Source organism: Nomascus leucogenys, chromosome 8 (genome assembly GCF_006542625.1).
Source record: "Nomascus leucogenys isolate Asia chromosome 8, Asia_NLE_v1, whole genome shotgun sequence".
Taxonomy (NCBI): domain Eukaryota; kingdom Metazoa; phylum Chordata; class Mammalia; order Primates; family Hylobatidae; genus Nomascus; species Nomascus leucogenys.
Window position 1 is genome coordinate 26,954,421 of NC_044388.1, and position 24,317 is coordinate 26,978,737.

Here is a 24,317-nt window from a genome sequence, read left to right on the forward strand (position 1 = left end):
GTTTGGTTTGTATTCATCTAGGTTTTCTTCTATAAATTTACTAACATGCATCACAAATGATAATATACCCAACATACTGTTTTGCCATTTACCTTCTAACCTAACAATAATTGTTGTTACTGAATTTTTAAAGTTTCTTTTATGATCTCTGATAATTGGATACTCAATTATTGACTATAAGAATGCCTTATTAAATAGATTAAAATGTAATTTTTATGTCAGTTAACCTTCTAGGTCCTTAAAATGGTTCATTTTCTGGCAAGGTTCAGTATAAATATTTTAATTTACTCAACACAGTGTTTCCCAGTACACAGAAAAATTGCAACTAAGGGGGATTTAAATTAAAAGGGTTTGTGAAAAGGGTGAAAGTGGCTTGGGTTTTTGGCAATTCTTTTTATATTTGTGGCATTCGAATTATGATAATTCAGCTACAAAACTGGTAAATCTACTCTAAGTTTACTGGAACTTCTCTGTGTTGTGCCTATATTTTGTAACATGATGGCAGCTTCTGCTCATCTCAGATGGCTGGGTGGCAGTCAGGTTAAGAATGTGCTCTTCAGAACACCTGTGGATCTGACTGGTCACCCAACTATTATGCTTATGTCTAGTTCAGTACTCAGTATTATTGGGAGTGTCATTGACTCCTTCCTGAAAGCAAGAATCCTAGTCTCTGATTGGAACTCTCCATGTGGATTTTTTTAAGCAGTGAGGCTCATTTAAAAGTATAGACCGGGCACGGTGGCTCACGCCTGTAATCCCAGCACTTTGGGAGGCCAAGCCAGGCAGATCATGAGGTCAGGAGTTCAAGACCAGGCTGGCCAATATGGTGAAACCCCGTCTTTACTAAAAATACAAAAAATTAGCCGGGCGTGGTGGCACGCGCCTGTAGTCCCAGCTACTCAGGAGGCTGAGGCAGGAGAATCGCTTGAACACAGGAGGCAGAGGTTACAGTGAGCCGAGATCACACCACTGCACTCCAGCCTGGGCGACAGAGTGAGACTCCATCTCAAAAAAAAAAAAGTATAACCATTGGGCTATTTAAAGAGCAATACTATACAAATAAAGTAAAATCTGAGGTATTCTGCCTTGTGGAGTAATATAACATCTAATGTACAAACAAAATCTTTATTTTCCCCTAATCTAGAGGCACCTTGTCAGACAAATTATTATATTCTAAGGTCTGTAATCTCAACAAATCTTGCCTTATGTTGAAATAAGAATAACTTAGCTGCATATCCTCTATCCAAGTTGAATAGACTAAAATACTGGTGTTGCTAGATATTAAAAGAAGATGCATTCTTTTAATACCTTCATCGTAATTATTGTTGGTGAAATCGGTCTGGTTCTAGGTTTGGGAATTAATCCTCTTGAGTTTCTTATACTAAAAAGCAGTATTTTGCTAGCTGAAGATCACCTTTCACTTTTATAAAGCATTTCACCAAATGTGCTTTTCTATTCCAGCGAGACAAGCAGAAGTTTCCCCATGGATTATAGGCAATTTTTCAGGAACAGAAAACAGACATTCTTCTCTGGAGAATTTCTTCTGACCAAAGTGGCATCACAGAATAGATATCCTTAATAAGAACTGGCAAATAGGAAAACATTGGACATAGATGTTATCATGCCAAGGAGACTGCTGTGGTGTGCAGTCGGCCACCCTTAGTGTGAAGTACTAGTTGTTATAGCTAATCAAATAATGGTAGGATAAATTATTTTATGCTAGGCCAAAAAAAAGACGATTCAAAAGAACCTAACCATTAGATTTGTTTTGGAAATGCTGGTAACTAAAAAAGCATAAATGTTAATGTCTCATTCCTCTCTCCTTCATCGGTAGTGTGGGCAACCCAAAGAAAATGACCCTGTTTTTCAGATATTTCCACTAATTGTTTGGGAAAACAAAATTGTTTCCCATTTGTTCTTCTGGGAACAAAAAAAAATGGAGCTGTCGTTCTTCAAACTGTGTAAATGGTCAAATTGCGTTTTTGTTTTTTAAACAGTCTTGTTTCCTGAGCTGAGAACTCATTACCAGACTTACCCTGCAGTATGTTTTGTCTGCTAAATTAAAGCAAATCAAAACAAAACAACAACAAAAAGCCCACCATCACCTGCATGTAGGTTTTTAGCAGTAAGGAACTACCCGTGACAGATGCTTAGCCATTGTCATGTGAACAACTTTGTTGTAATAAACAAGAGTTGCAGTGGGGGAACCACGGGAACTGATTGATCAGACTTTAAGGAGAGCCATTATACTGTAAGCATCAGGACTGTTTAGGGAGTGTCTGTTCAGGATGTTGGAAAGCTCAAAGTGTGTGATGGCTGTGGAGGTTCTGAGGCTGCTGCTACTCCCCAATACCTGATGCCAGGTTTTATAGCAGCTTACGTTTTAGTTACAGTGTCTTTCTCTTGATGTCTTTCTTGTTACCTATTTTCCTAAGTAATTTTTTCTTTTTTTTTTTTTAAGGGAATCATTTTATGGGGGGGCGGGGAATAGATTTCAGTGTTGAAACAAAACCTTGTGAAGGAGATTTAATGCCTTGTTTAGGAATGTGAGTGGTTATAATTAAACTGATTCAATTCTCAATAAGGTCTTGAGCAGTACTGGCAACCATAAAAATGGCTTTTGCATGTATTTTATGGAATGTATGTAATTAGCCTTATTTTCTACTTGTGTTCATAAGCCATGTGAATAAACTAAGGTACTACTTGTAGAACTTTATTGCTTGAGATCTGACTTCGCAATTGCGATTTTCTCTGTGCTTTTGAATTGAAGAAGATATTAAGTGGGACCCCTGGAAGTCAGAAACAAGTTAAACATAAGCCTAATCAAAAGTCCCAAGATGTTTCAAAAAATGGTTTGTTTCGTTTTAAGGGCAGGGTTGTTGTTTTGTTCTTTTGGGGGCTGTCTGAAGTAAAACTGATGATCTTAGGGCGTCAGTATTCATCGTTCTTATTTCCTTTCAGTTAGTGTTGGAAATTTATTAATCGGGTTGAGTAAAATATGAATCCTGCCCCAAGGGCTTTCCTACTTAGTGGAAAAGCTGTGATTTATAAAGACACAGTGTAATGAAATAAAGTGATAATGAAAAGCCTTGGGCAGACTGGCTGTGTAATATATTTTAGGCAATTTACACAGGTTGGTTTAATTATTATTATTTTTGTTCTTGTCAGAATTGTCCTTTCTAATAGTAGGATCTCTCAAACTATCCTTGCTGCTGGTGAAAATAGGCTCCAATTTTTTCTTAAAGTCCAAACCATTCCTTTAAAGGCTAACAGTTGTTTACTCTCCACTTCAGTCAGTGAAAGGTGATATTTAAGTATAGTCTTAACTAGCTACTTTCCTCTTTGCCTTTAAACACCACATTAAGTGCAAGTATATATGCATCCCTGTGGGTTTTTGACCAAAGCACACACCCATCCCTTTCCTGCCTCCCTGGAACTGGTTCAAGATTTGGAGAGAAGAGTTTGCTTGTGGGTGTTTCCCTTGTCTTATCTCTGAGTAAGCATATGCTAGGGTTGAATTTATTTTGACGCTTTCATTTTAAATTTGGAACCGAAGTAAGAGTTTAAAGTGCAACAGAAGAGAGTCTGCTGAACTTTAGACATGAGGGATCCAGGGAGGAAGGTGCGTAAATACATCCTGAAGCTTTCTCTAAAGGTTTTCTCATACAGGTGACCATCTTTACGCATATACATTATTGTAAGCTAATAACTACTACTCAAAGGAATATTTAAAGCTATATGAAAATGTATGTGGTACTTATATCATGTTTATGTGCTTAATTTTAGTAGCCATGCCTCTAGTATTTCACACTTTTTACGTTAATAGCAGAATAAGTAAATTCTGAATTTTCATTTCAAAGCCTTTTAGGAAAGCTTAGGAGGCTGGGTATTTGCAAGGGGAAAAATGTATCATGTATGATTGATCTTCAAGGGAATGATGAAAAAGTATATAGGTATTTTAAGCATTTTATCATTTGTCTTCTATAGCATCAAATAAAGAAACCTATAAATGGTTATTAGGTGAATGTTACCCAGGTTCTCCTCAGTTCAGAAGCAATTCTTTCTTTACTGATTATTATTTATCTTTGTTTATTAATTTTAAGCACAGTTGCTTACATTTGTAGTAGGCTGAACTGATTTCTTTCCTGACTGATCTTTTCCAGAGCCTGGCCCAACTAGAGAATCTGTGCAAACAGCTGTATGAAACCACAGACACAACCACTCGACTCCAGGCAGAGAAAGCCTTGGTTGAATTTACCAACAGCCCCGATTGCCTGAGCAAGTGCCAGCTACTCCTCGAAAGAGGAAGTGTGCGTAAGATCTGAAAATCCTAAAGGATAACGGGCGTTTAGGAAACTTTATTCTGGTTCTCTGTGTAGGAATGGCTTGGGATAGCTTCTGTTCCCTGATTTTTCTAGGTGTCCCTGACTTATTTTCACTTTTAAGAAGTACCATACCTACCAGGTTGGCAAAACGGCCATACAGTCTCATCAAGAAAATCTCTTTGAACATGCATTTCTGTTCTGCAATTTTTCATCCTAAATTTCCAGAACTTGTTTTCTGCTTTTACATTTAAGTGCCACATCCTATCCTTTCCAGAATAAGATAGGACTGTAGATAAATGACCTTTTTATTTATTTATTTATTTATTGAGATAGAGTTTTGCTCTCGTTGCCCAGGCTAGAGTGCAATGGCGCGATCTTGGCTCACTGCAACCTCCACCTCCCAGGTTCAAGTGATTCTCCTACCTCAGCCTCCCGAGTAGCTGGGATCACAGGCATGCACCACCAAGCCTGGCTAATTTTGTATTTTTTTTAGTAGAGACGGGGTTTCTCCATGTTGGTCAGGCTGGTCTCGAACTCCTGACCTCAGGTGATCCGCCCACCTCAGCCTCCCAAAGTGATGGAATTACAGACATGAGCCACCATACCCGGCCAATAAATGACCTTTTTAATCCAAAGTCCTAGTACAAGGTCCTCAGTCTTCTCTGTGTTTTGTGTCCTCTCTGCCACAGCTGCTGTTTATTGCCTTACAAGTCCAGGAACAGTGACCTTGACAATGAAATTACAGGAGATTGTAGGATTTTAAATGGAATTAGAACCTCCTCCAGCTTAAAAATGGCATTGCAGTGATCAAAATAATGTTCCTGAGATATAATTTGATAAAATCACTATCTTTGGCAAGATGGAAGTCTTGGGAAGGGTGGGATACCCCCAAGGTCCCACGAAAGGGCATCTTGAGAGGCAGATCCCAGCCAGACTTCAGCAGCAAGCACTGGCCTTCTTCTGATAAAGTGGCAACGTAAAGTGCAGTCCTCATATTTTTCCTAATCCTCAAACAGCTTCCCAGTCATGCTTACCTATATTACGCTCTTTCACAGATGAAAGAGAAGACACCAAGAAAAGGCACATATATTAGCCATCATTCTTGTGTGTGTGGAAAAAGGTGAAAATAGAAATGATAATGCCATGTGGTATTCTGAACAACAGTAATCCCTAAAGAATTGGTTAATCAAAATTTGCTTTCCAAAAAGTGTCCTTAAGACTGGAATGAAATGTGAAAAAATGAAAGTTAATTGGTTGAGAGGATAGAATTCTAGTTGACTTTATTTTTGACTTTTTATTAGTATTATAATATTGTTTATACAATAAATAGAACAAATTATAATTGGTTGAAATTATCCCTTAGTAGCTGAGGGATATAACTTTTTCCCCAAATATCTGAATGATACAAAGTCATGGTCAGAGACTGTGTGGTGGTCTGTTCTGTTTTACGCACATAGTGTTTTATATATTTCTCTTAAATCACTTGGTGTTTGGATTGATGCACTTGTATTTGTCCTGTGGGAGATGCCCAGCTAGCTCTGCCAGCCAACTCCTGCTGGAGCGACAGTACAGTCTCTCTCACCACTAATCTTAAATTTTTGTACCTGGGGGTATCATGTAATATTAACATAAATGGATAGTCTGAGGGACTACCATCTTAAGGACTTTCTGTTTCATGGAAACTTGTCCTTGACCCTTGATTAAAATACTTTAATGCTTGTGAGCCTGTTCCTGTTTTATGGCATTGTATATAATATAGCCACATGGAGGAATTCTTCCATGGCTCCTTAGGCATTTTGATCAAATGGAATGCTTTGAGTCTCCATAAGGTTAAAACTCGTTAAAGCCACATTTGAGAATGTGATAAAGCTATTCCATTGCTTAAGGCATAGTTTTTCTTTCTCACAAATAACCTTAAGTTTACTTTTAAACTATCATATACATTCCCCAGCACAATAGCTGATTGATAGCTGCGCTGATGGAAAGATACAATTTGGAGATTAACTGTACAGCATAGTGTGGTGGTTTCCTCTAATACTTTTCTTTTTTCCCCAATGTCATGCCATAGAAATATTTTGAGGTGAAACTGTTTGAAATATTATAACAGATACTGAGGGGAGATTTCTTGGTTTAAATGAGGGGAGAGATTTTTTCTACTCTCTATTTTTCTGAAAAGATGCCCTCTAGTGTCTGTCCCTCAGAGTGAAGCAGATATCTGTATTAGATTCAGCTTGATGAGACTGTTCACTTTATCTTCCCTGTTGTTCATTGTTGAAGTCAGCTAAATAAACTTATGCTATGTGGTTCATTTTCCCTCAGAGCAATAGACCCTCTAAAATCCAGAGGATCAAAGCTGCCAAAACTGATTGCCTTTTCTTGAATCTGAGCACAGATCTCCAAGTTAAAAACCTTGTGGCTGGCTTGCTCAATGCAATTTTAAGTCCTTTTTCCCTCTCTTTTCACAGTCCTCTTACTCCCAGTTACTGGCAGCTACATGCCTTACCAAGCTTGTATCACGCACAAACAACCCCCTACCATTGGAACAGCGAATAGATATTCGTAAGTGGAGAATTTTCTCTTCTGTCTTGAAGAAAATAGTTTGTTTAGTGATATGCTAGTAATAGTCAAATGTATGTGTTTGTTCAATGATATGCTGAGATTGCTAACCATACAAAATGTCTAGAATCCAGTTTGTTTCCAGAATTTGGGGCTTATGAAAGTGAAGGGCCCGAAGCAGTTACTTCTGGATAAAGCCTAAGTCCTCCCTTTTGTTAACGGGAGATTTCTTTCATTCATCTCTTCTTTACTGCCACTAATAACTAAGAGAAACATTGTTAATGATTTTTAATTCTGTTTAGACCATGTTCTTTAGCTACCTAGAGATAGTCAAAGCGGCTATACTGCAAATTCTTCATGTGACAAAATTCTGAATTAGAACACCTACTAATCTTAAATTTGAAGTCCTATTTGGAACAGTAGCATAAATAATTAAGACAGTTTGGGTTAAATAGTCTAAATTTATAATTTCTTGGCCATTTAGCATATCTAAAGATATACACCCTTTTCTGGCAGAGCTTTCTATTATGTGGATTGATTTTGTTTGTTGTTTTTTTTTAATAGGGAACTATGTGCTCAACTACCTTGCCACTCGGCCGAAGTTGGCTACTTTCGTGACACAAGCACTTATTCAGTTATATGCCAGAATCACAAAACTGGGCTGGTTTGACTGTCAGAAGGATGACTATGTCTTCAGAAATGCAATCACAGATGTCACAAGGTTTTTACAGGTACAGTGTATATATTTGATGTAATGGGAATGGGAGAACCAGCATATACATATACATAAAGACACACACACACACGCTTACACGCTTATCTACTTTTTAAACATGACACAAAATAGAATTATTTGATATATTCTCTTCTGCATGTTTTTTACCCTTAATATGTCTTGGTAGTGTTTGCATGTTGGCAAAAACAAACCATGTCTCAGTCTTTCAAATTCCTACATATGGTCCCAAGCAAAAATATGATTAATTAATTAGTTAATATTTTATAGATGGGCATTTCTTTCTTTTGAGTGTTAAATTAATACTTCAGTGAATAACCCAGTACATATATTTTGAATAAGTGTGTTTGTAGGGTCAGTTCCTAGCCTTGGAAAGATATTTCCAAGTTATCCTCAAAAAAGTTATACAGCATGCACTTCATAATGATGTTTTGGTCAACAGTAGACTACATATACAACAGCGGTCCTGTAAAATTATAATGGAGCTGGAAAAAAAATGGAGCCTAGTGATGTTGGACTGTCTTAATGTCGTAGCACAATTTATTTTTTAAGTAAATTTAGTGTAGCCTAAGTGTACATATTTATAAAGTCTGTAGTGGTATAGAGCAATGTCCTCGGCCTTCACATACACTCACCACTCACTCACTGACTCACCCAGAACAACTTTCAATCCTATAAGCTCCATTCATGGTAAGCGCCCTATACAGGTGTAGCTTTAAAAAAAAAAAATCTTTTATGCTGTATTTTTACTTTATCTTTGCTATGTTTAGATACACAAACACTTACCATTGTTATAGTTGCCCACAGTATAGTCACGTGGTGTACAAGTTTGTGCCTAGGAACAATAGCCTGTACCCTACAGCCTAGGTGTGTAGTAGACTGTACCATCTAGGTTTATGTAAGTACACTCTATGATGTTAGCACAACAGTGAAATCCTCTAATAACACATTTCGTAGAACGTATCGCCATCATTAAGTGACTCATGACTGTATCTACTTCCATAAACAGTTGATAAGAGGACTTGCTTACCTCAGCCCTGGAAGCTAAACTTTGAATTTTTCCAATTTAATAGGTTAAAAAAATTGGTATCTTATTGTTTGGGTTATGAATGAGACTGGATAAATTTTGATAGGTTGATTTATTGCTTGTATTTGTTTTTCTGTGAACTTCTATTTATATCTTAACCACATTTCCTCAGATTCTTTAACTTTTGCTTATTGTTTTATGCCGTCTCTTTGTAAAATGTGTTGCTTACTTGTCATTTACTTTAGTGATGTGTTTTGCAATTTACCTTTTTAAAATGTATATGCTATAATGCTTCTGGAAATTTTTTTAATGTAAAAGTTTTAAATTTTGATGAAGTCAGATTTGACAATCTTCCTTTGTGGTGACAGTTAGGTTTTATGTCCAGCAAAACAACAGTTTTAAACTATGATTCCTTGCTGCCTTGTCTAGGCAGTTTTACTAATGACACAGGAACCCATCATTCGAAAGTATGAGTGCATTCCAAATGCCAAAACCGAGCACACATGACAACTCTTTCTACCTTATGCTTTTTTTAACCAGGATAGTGTTGAATACTGCATCATTGGTGTCACAATTTTATCTCAGCTAACCAATGAAATTAATCAAGTAAGTGCTACAGCCTTCCTCATTGAAGTAAGTGCCATATTTTTTCTTAGTATTGGTGTTTTCTGCTGTGTGTGAGATGATCTTTTTTGGCAGTAGTGTGCTTTTGCGGTAAGTGATTAATGCCCTTTTGAAATAAAATAGTTCCATTGGGTTTTCCTCTGTAATTGCAACTCACCTCACTTTTTGTCCTGTTTCCTTTCTGTCTCCAGGTTGTTTTCCCCTTTTCCATCTTAGCTTTTTTTTTTTTTTAATTGGTACTAATATTCATTTTAGAGATAAAAGCGATCCCAGCACTTTGGGAGGCCGAGGCAGGCGGATCACCTGAGGTCAGGAGATCAAGACCAGCCTGGCTAACGTGTTGAAACCCCGTTTCTACTAAAAATACAAAAAATTAGCCGGGCGTGGTGGCATGTGCCTGTAGTCCCAGCGACTTGGGAGACAGGCAGGAGAATCGCTTGAACCCGGGAGGTGGAGGTTGCAGTGAGCCAAGATCGCGCTATTGCACTCCAGCTTGGGCAACAAGAGTGAAACTCCATCTCAAAAAAAAAAGAAATAAGCAAAATACTACTTACTGCCTTGCCCGTGAAAGAGAATGACTTCAAAAAAGAGACCATAAATGTCGACCTTTTGTGTGCCCCTTCTGCTCCTATATACCTTAAATTTTTTAAATGGTCATTGATGCCACAGAATACTACAGAGGAAACACCAGTGGCTTTCTTTTGCCCTGGCTATATTTTAGTCATTTACTTTTTTATCCAGCTAAAAATTTGTGATTATAGAACAGGCCCGTATCAATATTAGTTATAACATCTCACCCTTAAGTTGGAAGCATATTAATGATATTAGCATTACTGTTGCTATTGCTCATAATTCTGCAGACATTTTTATTAACCCTGAGAAATCTTAACTGTGAGTTGGTCCTATTTCAAATGTGTTAGCTTAGAGTCTGTGAAAATTGGGAGTCCATGTTGTGTTCTCTTGCCACATGCAATCCCCGTTGTGATCAGTAATTACCAAAATAATAACAGCTTACACTTTTGAGTGATTACTGTTACCACCATTCTAAGCACTTTATAGTAACTAATTGTATTCTCAGAAGAGTCATATGAGGTAGGTACTGTGTTTATCCCATTTTCTGGATCAGGAAACTGAGGCACATAAAGATGAAATCATTTGCCTAAGGTTTCACAAGCAACGGATGTGATTCAAACCCAAATAGTATTATTCTAGGGCCTGCGTTCTTAACAACTAATGTACTATTTAACCACTCTTATCTTTGCAGCAGAAGAGCAGATGGATTAACTAAGGATAGAGATTGTGGACTTAATGTTTTCCCCTTTGAAGCTTGGCCCCACAGAGTACATAAATTTTGATATATGTATAATAAAAAACTTTTCAAGATTTTACTTTTCTAAGAAAATGATGAAATTTTGTGTAGCATTTAGTGTGTAATCATTCTCTGTATTATGATCAGTATAACAGATTACATGATACATAATCTAGCAAGACCTTTATTATCTAAGACACTTGATAACACAATGACAGAAGCAAGAATTGGAGAATATTTTGAGCCTCTAAATCATTTGAATTTTCCATTGTTTTGTGATTGTCAAATTCAAAAAAGAAAGTATATTTCTGTCACTATTCTTACTTAGAACCTGGAAATAAAATTAAGAAGACTTGATTGTCAGTAATCTTGCTGCCTTACACTTTAATGTGGCAAAAACAAAAGGAGTCTCCTCTTGGATGAATTGATCAGTAAACAGAAGAGATTTAAGCTTTCAGTACATGGTTAGACTGAAAATACTCCTGATAACTTTGAAGTTATTTTATTCCACATATTGAGTACCTACTGTGTGTCAGGACTAGGAGCATATTAAAGAAGTAAAAGATTTAGTTCTTAGCCACAAAAACATAATTTAGCTGAAAAGACGAGAACAGTGAAAGTAAGAGACCAACACAACCACTTAAATTAAGTTTTCACTTCTGGGGTATAGACAATATGTTGAAATAGGTTAGAAAAGGAGGCGAATATTATGGGCTGTTGTCATTTGGAAATTCTGCAGTAATTTCAGCATTGAGAGTTTTGTTTTTGTTTTTGTTTTTGTTTTGAGTTTTGCTTACCAAAATAAAAGACTTGTTACTCTGTCTGTGGGTGTTTAAGAGACAGGATCTCACTCTGCTGCCCAGGCTGGAGTGCAGTGCAGCCATGAATGCCTGGGCTCAAGGCCCTTCTGAGTAGCCGGGACTTACAGGCATGCACCACCACACCGATTTTTTTTTTTTTTTTTTTTTTAGTTTTTAGAGGTGGTGGGGGGTCTCACTGTGTCTGCTTCTGGGCTCAAATGATCCTCCTGTCTCAACCTCCCAAAGTTCTAGAATTACAGAGGTGAGTCACCACGCCTGGCCCATTAAGCCACAGTACAACATGAAAGTAATTATCAGTAATGTCTGCCAACAATTTAAGTTTTACCTCCCTGAATACAGAGGAAAATAAGAATTTGCAGCAGAGATTATCCATCCTTTTGTTTGCCCTCTGTAAGCTAGAGAGAGGATACCCTGGCTATTAGCAATTTACTATCCTCCATCCTTTCACTAGATAGGGTTTCACAATAATTTAAATGTTAAAAATGTATTTTATGTTTATGTTGCTCTTACTGGAAATCCTTCTAGCTTATATGAAGTCTACATGAAAAATTCTTCTTTTGCAATTAATTCTTTGCATTGGTTTCTTCTTTTTCTGCACAGGCAGACACCACCCATCCTTTAACCAAACACAGAAAAATAGCCTCTTCTTTTCGCGATTCATCATTATTTGATATCTTCACACTTTCCTGCAATTTACTAAAACAGGTGAGCGTGTAGTTTGGGTCATGTTTCCAGTTTCTTTTGAAAGAATGAGAATGGATGGGAACTTGTTAAATGTCAGCTTTTTACTGACCCCACGAGAATTTATGCATCTCTTTAATCATCATCTCTTATATAAGACTCATAGAAGCATTGAAGGAACTGGTCAGAGTGACCACTGAGGTTGGAGAAATGATTGTCACTTCCCTGTTTCAGATCAGTTCCCCTAGGTAAAGAGCAGTAAGTGAGCACTTACCCCATACTCCTATCTTAAAGGGATCTAGTTTACCTAACTCAGAGTTTGAAGTTCTGTTGTTGTTTTTATAACCACATAAAATCTTTCTATATGGTGTGAAAGCATGTTAGTTTTATGGTGTTTGGATTCTTAGTACTCTGAAAGTAGGTTCAGACTACATTGTTAGCATACAGAAACCAGGCTGGTTCCCCTGTCCCCCGCTGAGTTAAAAGCAGCACATTAAACAAGCAACATCTGTAAGGAAAAGTAGATTTTGAATTTTTAACATCCATTTAGATTTAATAACCTGGAGGAGTAGACAGTATCATGTAAGGAAATTACCTGTGTTAAAATCGAAAGTTGGTGTTTTCAATTCATTTATTGATAGAGCTGAACTGAGAAAGAAGTGTTAAGCTGGGAGTTCCACACAGTTATAACACAGCTTGGATGCTTTGTCCCTATAGAAAGCTAAATAGGGTTAGCCTCTGGCTTTTTGTTCATTTTTGTGGTTTTGTTCTTATTTTCCAACATTTCCCAGTTTTAGTTTTGGAAGCCAGTTTATATTCTTTCTGTTATTCCAGTTAACGATATTCATCTTTTTCCTCAATTACTTAGTTTTACCTTAGAATTCCCAAATAATCCTCAGGTTAAGCAAAGCTGCCTAGCAAAAGCTGTTGCACCCCCTGGAGGGGAAAAGCTTTTGAGAAAACTGAAGATTGAATCCTCCTTACTGATACTGTCAGGAACAAATAATTAGCCAGCCAGTCACGGAGGCTCAGCTGGTATATCCTTGGAATGGGACCGGCACAGTAGCTATGGCCAGTACTCACCTGTAGTCTGTAGGTACATTGCAGATGAGTAAATAAAATTCAGTGATGATTTTAATTCTGGTTTGAGAGATTTTTGGTGATGGTGGTTGTAAAAACGAGGAAAGAAAGTAGGGCAGGGTGTTAAGCATCCTCAGAGCTCCCTCCAGAGTTTAATCCCAGCTCTGTCTAGAAATAACTAGGATCTCACAAGCCAATAAAATGACCACAGGAGCCATATTGCTTCAGAATTCTCTGTGACCATTATGTCTACATTGTGTGAGGAGTAAGTGTAAGTGTTAAAACGGGGCTTTCTTTAAATACCAACTTCATGTTTTTATAGTAAATATGTTTTAATAGTATATAAGGAGCTAGGTATTTTCATAATAACAGGTGATAGAAGTACCGCATCTTCGGAGAGAAAGGGACATTTTACTGTGCTAACATATAGCCCTCCTTTTCTGACTTAACAGCTTTGTCGAGTCTGGGAGCAAGCTGGGAAGAGAGAAGTGATTTTGGGGGCTCATTATGTGGTAATTTTTACAGGCTTCAGGAAAGAATCTAAACTTGAATGATGAAAGTCAGCATGGCTTGCTCATGCAACTGCTGAAGCTCACTCATAACTGCCTCAACTTTGACTTCATTGGCACTTCCACTGATGAGTCCTCAGACGACCTGTGTACAGTGCAGATTCCCACCAGCTGGAGATCAGGTAACAAAACTTCCTCCACCTCAAAGGCTGTCACTCCCCTACAGAGTGTCTGTAGAATGATCTAAAGAACTCCTGGCAACCCCTGTGGCAACCCCTGTGTATTCTGAGGGAGAATTGAGAAAAAATTCTAACGTCTTTTTTTGTTTGTTTGTTTTTTAAAGACAGGGTCTCACTCTGTCACCCAGCCTCGAGTGCAGTGGCACGATCACAGTTCACTGCAGCCTCAACCTCCTGGACTCAAGCAGTCTTCCCATCTCAGCCTCCCAAGTATCTGGAACTACAGGCACATGCCACCACACCCGGCTAATTTTGTTTGTTTATGTATTGTAGAAGTGGGGTCTCACAATGTTGCCCAAGCTAGTCTTGAACTCCTGGGCTCAAGTGATTCTCCTACCTTGGCCTCCCAGAGTGCTGGGACTACAGGTGTGAGCCACTGTGCCCGGCCAGTAACATCTATTTTATAATGTTGGGGAGGTTGTTGGAGTAATCTTACAGATCCCCCAGTGTCAAAGAACTTTTAAAATTGCTGATTAATAATAGATATGTATTTCACCTTCTTGCATTAATTGCCTAGAGACTTCTGTAATCTATTTAGGGTAATAACTATCTTTAAAAACAAAATCAAACACAACAACTTGTTCTTATGTTTGTCTTCGTATTCCAGAAGGATAAAAGTTTTATGGACAGAGGTGTTCAGATTAAGTTCTCAGAGAGTTGAAAGAAGAAATCTGTTTCTTAGAGAAGCTAAAATAGTACTTTCAAAAAAAGAAAAGAGGCCGGGCATGGTGGCTCACACCTGTAATACCAGCACTTTGGGAAGCCGAGGCAGGCGGATCACTATGTCAGGAGTTCAAGACTAGCCTGGCCAACATGGTGAAACCCCGTCTCTAGTAAAAATACAAAAATTAGCTGGGCATGGTAGCACGTGCCTGTAATCCCAGCTACTCAGGAGGCTGAGGCAGGAGAATCCTTTGAACCGGGACCAAGGAGGCAAAGGTTGCAGTGAGCCGAGATCACGCCATTGCACTCCAGCCTGGGCTACAGGGGGAGACTCCATCTCAAAAAAAAGAGAAAAGAAAAAGGGAAACCAAAAAGCCCCTATTTGCTTATCACTTCCAAAGGAAATAAATACTCTGTAAGATAAGTAGGCAGAAGGATGTGCTCCCTGATGTATAGTGCTGAAAGTATGTCAGTGGCAGTGTTCATACTTAATAAAATGATGTCTTTTGTCTTTTTCTTCCCCAGCCTTCTTAGATTCTTCAACCCTGCAGCTGTTTTTTGACCTGTATCATTCCATCCCTCCTTCATTTTCACCTCTGGTGAGTCAGGACTACCATTTCTTAAAGCAAACCTATTCCTAGAAGATAGCAATGGTGAATGAACCTTATATTCATTTTGTTTTATAAAATTATGCAAGTAAAGCATAGAAATACTAGGCTAGTTATCTAGTCTTTTGAGATTAAGCTTGTAGCCTAAAAGTTCCAGCCATAAAGTCTTAATTATTTTTAAATTATTCCTGTCTGAAGGCCAATTCCTGCAGATGGTCAAGCTCTTTTGGGTCTCATCGTGTATCTGACTTTATGCTGTTCCTCAAATGGCCACAGGCTAGCACCTGGGGATTCACCTAATACTGTCTAGTTGAACTATTAAGATTGTCCTGACTCAGAAAACCCCTTAGGTGTACGTTAGATTGTCATAAATGGAAACTGTGATGGGAAGGCTAATTTGCATACTTACCCTGAATAACATTTGAAAGCTATTGGGAATGGTGTATTTCTCCTTTAAAGCCATAATTAACCTAAAACCTCAAAATTCATTCAGGTTCTAAAATACTATTGGTCTGGTATTTCAGATTGTTGGTGTAAATTACTGGTTGGTGTTATATACAAAATATATAAAGAAAACACAGTAAAGTAATGAGTGGTGTGCGTAGTGTTTGTGCAGTAGAGGGACTTTTCTGGTCATTGTAGCACTTCTGCAAATTAATGTAAACTTTTGTGTTTGCCGAAACATGATTTCAGTGTTGTCGGGTGTATCGTTAAGGTTACTGCAAGAAAAGGTAGCACAGTCAAGAGGGATGATTAAGAAAGTACTACTTGCAAAGGTGTGGGTAAAACTAAGGGACACCAACACGGGGTGGTGGTGCATGCCCCTGGGGCTGGCAGTAGTGGGGAGCCTCAAAGGACAAGTGAAGGAAACCTGGAGAGAGTTGAAGCTGTGGCTTAGAGGAAGGCTGGACAAGAAGAACCACGGGCGTCACTAGAGAAACTCTGGCACCGCATAGCCAGCTGGATGGTCGGAAGAGGGGTACCCTGTTCCCTCTGCCCTCTCATCTCCTGCTGGTACTTTCCATTGGTTGAAGCCAACTAGAAGCCAGAGGGCAAGGGAGCTTGGCTGCTGTCCTCAACAGAGGTCAGCCTCCTAGGGAATAGGGCAGGGTGGAGAAGGGTCGAAAGCAGATCTAGAGGGGCAAACAGAGAATATAAGTATCTAACACAGCAGGAACAGGGGGAAATGTCTTCAGGGATAAAGCTGGGTTGTGTTTTTTTGTTTGTTTGTTTGTTTGAGGCAGAGTTTTGCTCTTATTGCCCATGCTAGAGTGGAATGGCACGATCCATGGGTTCAAGCGATTCTCCTGCCTCAGCCTCCTGAGTAGCTGGAATTACAGGCATGAGCCACCACGCCCGGTTAATTTTGTATTTTCAGTAGAGACAGGGTTTCTCCATGTTGGTCAGGCTGGTCTCAAACTCCCGACCTCAGGTGATCTGCCTGCTTCAGCCTCCCAAAGTGCTGGGATTACGGGCATGAGCCACCATGCCTGGCCAAAGCTGGCTTTTTTTAGGGCCCAGATATGATATGCTTATTTCTTTTTTTTTTCTTTTTTTTTGAGACGGAGTCTCTCACTGTTGCCTGGGCTGGAGTGCAGTGGCGCGATCTCGGCTCACTGCAACCTCCGCCTCCTGGCTTCAAGTGATTCTCTTCCCTCAGCCTCCCAAGTACCTGGGATTACAGGTGCCCGCCACCATGCCCAGCTAATTTTTTGTATTTTTGGTAGAGATGGGGTTTCACTATGTTTGCCAGGCTGGTCTCAAATTCCTGACGTCGTGATCTGCCTACCTTAGCCTCCCAAAGTGCTGGGATTACAGGCGTGAGCCACCCGCCCAGCCGATACGCTTATTTCTTTATAGCATATAATGACATAAGCACATAATGTCTACATGTCAAACTCAGGTTAGCCAAGAAAACTAAATCTAAAACTTTAAAGTATAAACTGCTTGATATTTTTAAGGGTGAAATAATGTATCTCAGCAAGAATAAAGATGCCATTGGAGTGGTCAAAGGAATTTGTACCTAAGGGAATTTCCAAACTGAATTTAATGGGCTGCTATGGTCTGCTTGGATCTATGTTGTTTTCTTTTCTCTTTTTAAAATAATGTTGCTTCAGATATCCTAAAGAAGGATATTGTAGGAGGTGGAACGTTTCTGGTGAAAATAACTGTACAGTCTTTTTAATCGTCGTGTTTGGGTTCTGCCCTGCATTTAGGTATTATCCTGCTTGGTACAGATTGCCTCAGTCAGAAGATCCCTGTTTAACAATGCAGAGAGGGCCAAGTTTCTCTCTCATCTTGTTGATGGTGTTAAACGAATACTGGAAAACCCACAGGTAAGTTTATCTGAGAATTTACATATGTATAGGATTAGTGTATGCCCAGCTGTTATGAGTCAGAAGGAAATGCATCCTGAGGCCTAGTAAACAATTCAGTCTGTTGTTCTTCAGGGAAGACTGATGTGAATCTCTATTTGGAGGCCAATTCTGAGATTATTTGCCCAAAAGAGGAGCTTATATCCTCCAGCTTCAGAAATGGAGGAGTTACGGGAAAGAATCACTTTGCTGTAAGGAAATAAGGAAGAAGCTAGTCATTTTTCCCCCAAGAAATTAAGAATCTAACATCGCCAGGCACAGTGGCTCACGCCTGTAATCCCAACACTTTGGGAGGCCAGGGTGGGCAGATCACATGAGGTCAGGAGCTCAAGACCAGCCTGGCCAACATAGTGAAACCCTGTCTCTACTAAAACTACAAAAAAAATTAGCCGGCCATGGTGGCGCGTGCCTGTAATCCTAGCTACTCAAGAGGCTGAGGCAGGAGAATCGCTTGAACCCGGGAGGCAGAGGTTGCAGTGAGCCAAGATCATGCCAGTGCACTCCAGCTTGGGCGACAGAGTGAGACTCCGTCTCAAAAAAAAAAAAAAAAAAAAATTCTAACATTTGCTTTTTGATTTTGTTTACCATTTTTAAAAAATGTTTATCGGTAACCTAAGTATATAGGGCTGCTTTTAGGTGGGAAGGAGGATACTTCTTTCAAATATTAATTTCATAACTCGATTGCCCTTTTTGTCTTTTGAAGTCCCAGTGATTCAGTATTTTTTTGAAAGTATCACTTCTCTACATCAGAAGAAAATTAAAAAGCAGTTTATTTTAAAATATATTCAGTTTTGTCCCTCTTTTTAAAATTCATTCATTCAACAAATTATATTGAGTACCTACTCTATGCCAGGGATACACGGGTGAACAAAACAAAGTCTTAGCCCACATATGCTAACAGAAGAAGACATATCAGGAAACATACAATTAAATATACTGGTAGAATAGATTTTAAAATATCTGTAATATTTGCTATAACTATATCATATAAACACTAATATACGAATAAATTACAGTAAGTGATATAAATACATGAAACATTTGTATAACTTTGCTAACTATCGGTTGTGCTGAATGATCAGTTTGACAGATGTGGAAATGAAAATTTCATTAGATTTCCTTTGATTGGTAACAATCAATAAGCAAACAAGCTAGTCACTTCTTAGGTCGTGCCCACTTCTGCCATAATGAGCTTTACAGCCTCAGTGTGATCCTCCTGGGCTTCTGTTTCAAACCCTGTCCGTTGAGGCTAATAATGTCATCTCATGTGATTATTATTGTGAACATATGAGATAATAAATGTGACTGTCCCTTTTCAAAGTGACTTTTTAAAAAATTGTTTCTGAACGTTATACAGACATATCATTGTGAATCATGACCTGCAGCCCAGAAGTTAAAAGGTAGATTCTACCCCTTCCCCCATGCCATCTCAAGTATACATCATTCTTGAAGTATGTTAAGGCACATTTTACATTTTATTTTTCTCCTCTGCTATTGCCAGAGTTTATCAGACCCAAACAATTACCATGAGTTTTGCAGACTACTGGCCCGATTGAAGAGTAACTATCAACTGGGAGAATTGGTAAAGGTGGAAAACTATCCTGAGGTCATCCGATTGATAGCCAACTTCACAGTGACCAGCCTACAGGTTTGTCTTTGATTACTTGTGTCTTCCTTCCTAAATACTGGAATCTCTTGCTTGTTGGTTTTAACCATGTAAGAATGTTTTTTTTTTTCTTGGCAAAGGTAACCATAAGTACAGTATAGCCCTGCAGAGTAGTTACTATTGTGGCCTGTGATTTACATTTACACAAGTGCAAGTAGTGTGGGGAGAGGAACATGTGGGAATTACTAGGACAATATTTAGATTCATCCCAGAGAGAATTCCCTCATAGTCACCCCAAAAAAGCCAAGGTTGGAACAGGGAGCTAGAAGAGTAAAAAGAGAGTTGATGCCCTCTCTTTCTTAGTCGTGTAATATAGAACAATGGGTCTCAGATTTTATGGCTTGTATCACAGTCATCTAGGGGACTGATGAAAAAATATAGATTCTTGAGTCTTATCCCCATAATTTCTGGTTCACTAGGTCCAGGGTAGAGCCTTGGTGTTTCTAACAAGTTCTTCAGGTGATTGTCATGCATACTAATGGTTGAGACCCACTTACATATGGCTTTCCGTCTGATAAGGCTTACACAGCCAGCATAGAGTAGCCCTTCTCATTAGATGCTTAATCTCTGAAATGCTAGTAAACACATTAAACTAGTTGCCATACACAGAACAAAGCCAACAAAAGTCTATCCTCTTTTTTTAAAAAAAGAAAAAAGTCTTTATCTTCTGTGTCGATGGCATGGGACTAACATGTACAGAAATGAAAAATACGCCTTCTGCTTTTCTGCTTTTCTTTAGCACTGGGAATTTGCTCCAAATAGTGTGCACTATCTTCTGAGCCTGTGGCAGCGGCTGGCAGCCTCTGTGCCGTATGTCAAAGCCACAGAGCCCCACATGCTGGAAACTTACACTCCTGAGGTCACCAAAGCCTACATCACATCCCGGTTGGAATCTGTGCACATCATACTGAGGTAAGGAAACAGCCTCATTCATTCCCACACCAGTGGCCTGTTGTCACACTTCCTAGAGATCAGACACCCCACTGGCAAAAAGGTACTCGAAGCGTGTCTCATTGGAGCTACTACTGTTCATGGTTCTTCTTCCTTGTCAGCAGAGTAGCATGAGAGCATAAAACCTGATAGAATAGTCTTGTCTCTTGAACATTTATATTCTATTCATATTCCCCCTTTTCACTGTCCATAGCAATATCTTTGAATACAGAGTATACAGCCATATAATGTTTGTCCTTGCCACTGTTTTTCTTTCAATATGAGAAACATTTATAAGATACAGATAATAAGAATTATGTGTAACTTATAGGTGCTTAATGTGAACTCCTAAAGAAATAAGTGGATAAAGATTACACAATCTAGTTATCAATTCTAATTCCAGAGCTAGAACACATAAGAATTCTAAGCCACTGATCACTGATTGCTTTACATTCACACATGGTTTCTGTCTACATTGACTTAACTGAACCAAAAACCCGTAGCTAAAGAAATGTCAAGCCCTTTCAAAAATGACCTGTATAAAATGAAGTTATCCCTGTTTAGGTAGCTTTCTTGTTTCCACGGGCTGTTTGTCAAGAGAATTTACTTGGAGTCTAAGGGTCTGGGGCCTTTTTAAGTTGGATTCTTAATTTGCTTAGCCCCAAGTGCATTGAATAGTCATGAGTTATAGTCTTAACTGTTTATGACTTGAATCAGTTCAAAATCTGAGTATTCATGAAGTTCACCAGCAAGCCGCCTTCTGTCACCTCCATAGCTTCCACTCCTGAGGATTCAGCTGGCTTCAGCGAGGCATCGTTGGGGAGTGGTTACATGTTTGTAGGCTCTGGGGCCAGATAGCCAGTTAGTGGCTGTGTACTCTTGGGCAAGTTGCTCCATTTCTGTATTTGTAAAATTCAAATAATAATAGGCCTACCTCATAAGGTTCTTACAAGGATTAAATTAATATGACCTGGCACAGTGTGTAGCACATGGTAAGCACACAGCTAGTTTTAGTGTTGCTGCTCCTGCTGCTGCTGCTGCCATTATCATACTGCAGTGTAACAACAGAAAAGCTCCTCATTGGACAAGATGTTAAAATCTAGGAGCTGGCAGATAAGGCAAGACCTAGTACAGGTCCACAATGCCTTGTCTGCAATTCCAAAGTCAAAGATGTGACAAAAGAAATTTCCTCATCAGTTTGGCATTAGAATTCACTTGTTACCAAACTGGACAGGAGTTGGTGTGAGACCATTTATAGTTTTTTTTTTAAATCCTACTTAGTATGACCATTTATAATATTCGTAAGTTTTGCTACAGGAACGTTGAGTTTGATGTGCCACAAAGCCCATCAAGGGTTTTATATGATATGGTAGAAGCATCATACTGCCTTCCTCCAATTTGAACAGTTCTGAATTCCAAGACACATCTGGCCACAATGGCCTCCCACACAGGACTGTGTACTTATCCTACAGTTTACTATAGTCAAGAACAAGCAAAAGACTAAGAGTCAAGAGGTCAGAGAGGTGAGAAGGGCAGGACTTTGAGGTTGAAGGCAGAAAAACATTAAGAGTTGAGAATTCAGATTGTAAGATTTGACACCAACAAGCAGAATATACCTAAGGGAGACTGATGCTAGGGCAAAGACATTGGCCTTCTGCCTCATTAAACATTCTTCCTTGGGAAAAAGTAATGTTGGGATGTAGACCTCTACAGTCAGAAATGGTGGCTACGTGAAGAAGTCAGAGAGCTGCTATATTGGGGAAATCAGGAGTCATATTTTAAGAGAGCTGCCTTCCTTCTTCCCTTGGGAATAGAGATGGCCTGGAAGATCCCCTGGAGGATACGGGGCTGGTCCAGCAGCAGTTGGACCAGCTGTCCACCATTGGGCGTTGTGAGTATGAGAAGACGTGTGCACTCCTTGTGCAGTTGTTTGACCAGTCGGCCCAGTCATACCAGGAGCTGCTACAAAGTGCCAGCGCAAGCCCAATGGACATTGCAGTGCAGGAGGGTGAGTGTGCAGCATGCTGGGAACTCTAGACCTGTGAGGAGATGTTGTCCAGTACCCCTTCGCTCATTGCCACCCCTTTCCTACCTCCCCGCAAAAGGATTCTTTCATCATCAGTTATCTCCATATGCACAGGAATCTTTATGAATGAATAAATCCCTCAAGGGACTAGGGAAGAAGAACTGAAATCACATCTGCAGTGGGATTTTGTTTTAAGAGATGAGGTCTTGCTATGTTGCCCACGTGGGCCTTGTACTTCTTGGCTCAAGTGATCCTCCTGCCTCAGCCTCCCGAAGTAGCTGGGACTACAGGCATGTGCCACCACACCTGGCTCCTGTCTACTTTTTAATGCCCCACAGCACAGCTGGGACCAGGCTGAGAGGTTTATGACTGCTAAATAAAGGCCCAGGGGAAACAGGGAGATAAGTAGAGATAGTAACCTGGGCTTCCTCTTTTCACCGGGCCTGGCTGGTGTTTGTAACATGGCACTGTGCCCAGCTTGGGTGTTTTTAACTCTAAGGAAATACTACACTAAAAATAATGGCCTTGTCTGATACAGGAACATTGGTTACCTAACGAATTTCCCCCTTAGCATTGCCCTTACCAAAACAGAGAAGTAGCCATTCTCTGTAAGAAGAGTAAGACTTCATGGTTTCACCACAGTGTTCTTAAGATTAAGGAAGTTCAGAGTGAGGAATGTCTTCAAGAAACTATCACTGGAGGTGACACTGGGTCTGTCTCCTGCTGCAGGAAGGCTGACATGGCTGGTTTACATTATTGGAGCAGTGATCGGTGGCCGGGTTTCTTTTGCCAGCACTGATGAGCAAGACGCCATGGATGGTGAGCTTGTCTGTCGGTAAGTGCTCCCCACAGAAGCTCTCCACTCCGCCTCGCTGGCACTTCTCCACTCCCCGATGGGGTCCTCTCCACTTACAGAACATAATCTGAACATGCTAACTGCCCATGAGACACAGCTTTCAAGCCTTTTATAAGTGCTGTGATAACTCTGTCTATGATCTTTAGTTTAAAAAAAAAAAACCAGCAATAATTCAGCAAGGAAATAATGGATACGGAATTAGGAAAACTAAAGCAGAGACTCTCTGTTAGGTCTGTTTAAGAACAATATCTCAGAGTTAGTAAAATATGGACTGCTTTTGCCATCCCAAAATAAGTCTAAAAGGAAATTGCGGTTCTTTAAATTCACCAGAGATGGAATTACAGAGTTCCTACAGCCTTTCAAATCTCTTGGCCATACATTTCAAGTTATTTTGCATCTGTGCAATTCTCATTTTATCAAAACTTTTTTTTTTTTGGAGATGGAGTCTCGCTCTGTCACCCAGGCCAGAGTGCAGTGGCGCTATCTCGGCTCACTGCAACCTCTGCCTCCCTGTTCCGGGTTCTCCCGGGTTCAAGCGATTCTCCTGCCTCAGCCTCCCAAGTAGCTATGATTATAGGCATGTGTCACCACATCTGGCTAATTTTTGTATTTTTAGTGAGACGGGGTTTCACCATGTTGGCCAGGCTGGTCTTGAACTCCTGACCTCAGGTGATCCACCTGCCTCGGCCTCCCAAATTGCTGGGATTACAGGCATGAGCCACCGTGTCCCGCCTTCAATATATATATCTTCTGAAAATCCTCATTTGTCTCTTTCTACCCCCATTTTGTTTATCAGATGCCCATTTGCCCAGAGGTCCCTTAATCCTGACGAAAGTCTCCGTAGCATTTTCCCACTGGCATTTTTTGAAGAGCTGAGCAAAGCTTTAATAAGAATGAAATCTAATGCCTTTCTGATTCTGCAGCCCAGTTCAATACTGTGTGTGTCATAATATAAATTTAGTTCAAACAATGTCTTGCAGACTGGTTCTGAGCTTGAGTGTAGCAACACAATGATGGAGTCTCATTCACTCATGGTGTGTCACAAATAGTTAACTATTCCCACACTCAAATGTCAAATGACTCACTTATTATGACATCTGTATTTGCATTCACTCACTTGCATTCCAGTATCCTTTCTTTTGGGGAGAAGGTACAGAGAAAAGAGATGAAGTCACAGGTAGTATTTCTGCTAGTAATCCCTCGAAGTGTTACCTACCTGTGAACATCATCCTTTATGTGTCTCCAGAAAGATCGAAAACTCCTGGTCTAGTCCTGTCTCCCTCATTTAT

General features: G+C 39.5%; 1 protein-coding gene across 2 annotated transcripts in view; it reads left to right on the forward strand.

Moving 5' to 3' along the window:
• Positions 1–24,317, forward strand: part of XPO7 (exportin 7) — an 86,734-nt gene that overhangs the window by 42,455 nt on the left and 19,962 nt on the right. The window contains exons 2-13 of one of the 2 annotated variants that reach the window (XM_030816892.1): positions 4,164–4,310; positions 6,791–6,884; positions 7,446–7,612; positions 9,182–9,274; positions 11,996–12,100; positions 13,682–13,847; positions 15,093–15,166; positions 17,392–17,511; positions 19,052–19,198; positions 19,956–20,128; positions 21,961–22,154; positions 22,902–23,007. In XM_030816892.1, coding sequence (XP_030672752.1) covers positions 4,164–4,310; positions 6,791–6,884; positions 7,446–7,612; positions 9,182–9,274; positions 11,996–12,100; positions 13,682–13,847; positions 15,093–15,166; positions 17,392–17,511; positions 19,052–19,198; positions 19,956–20,128; positions 21,961–22,154; positions 22,902–23,007 — 1,586 coding nt within the window. The remainder of the gene's footprint in view (positions 1–4,163; positions 4,311–6,790; positions 6,885–7,445; positions 7,613–9,181; positions 9,275–11,995; positions 12,101–13,681; positions 13,848–15,092; positions 15,167–17,391; positions 17,512–19,051; positions 19,199–19,955; positions 20,129–21,960; positions 22,155–22,901; positions 23,008–24,317) is intronic. The other variant, XM_030816893.1, reaches the window with a different exon arrangement.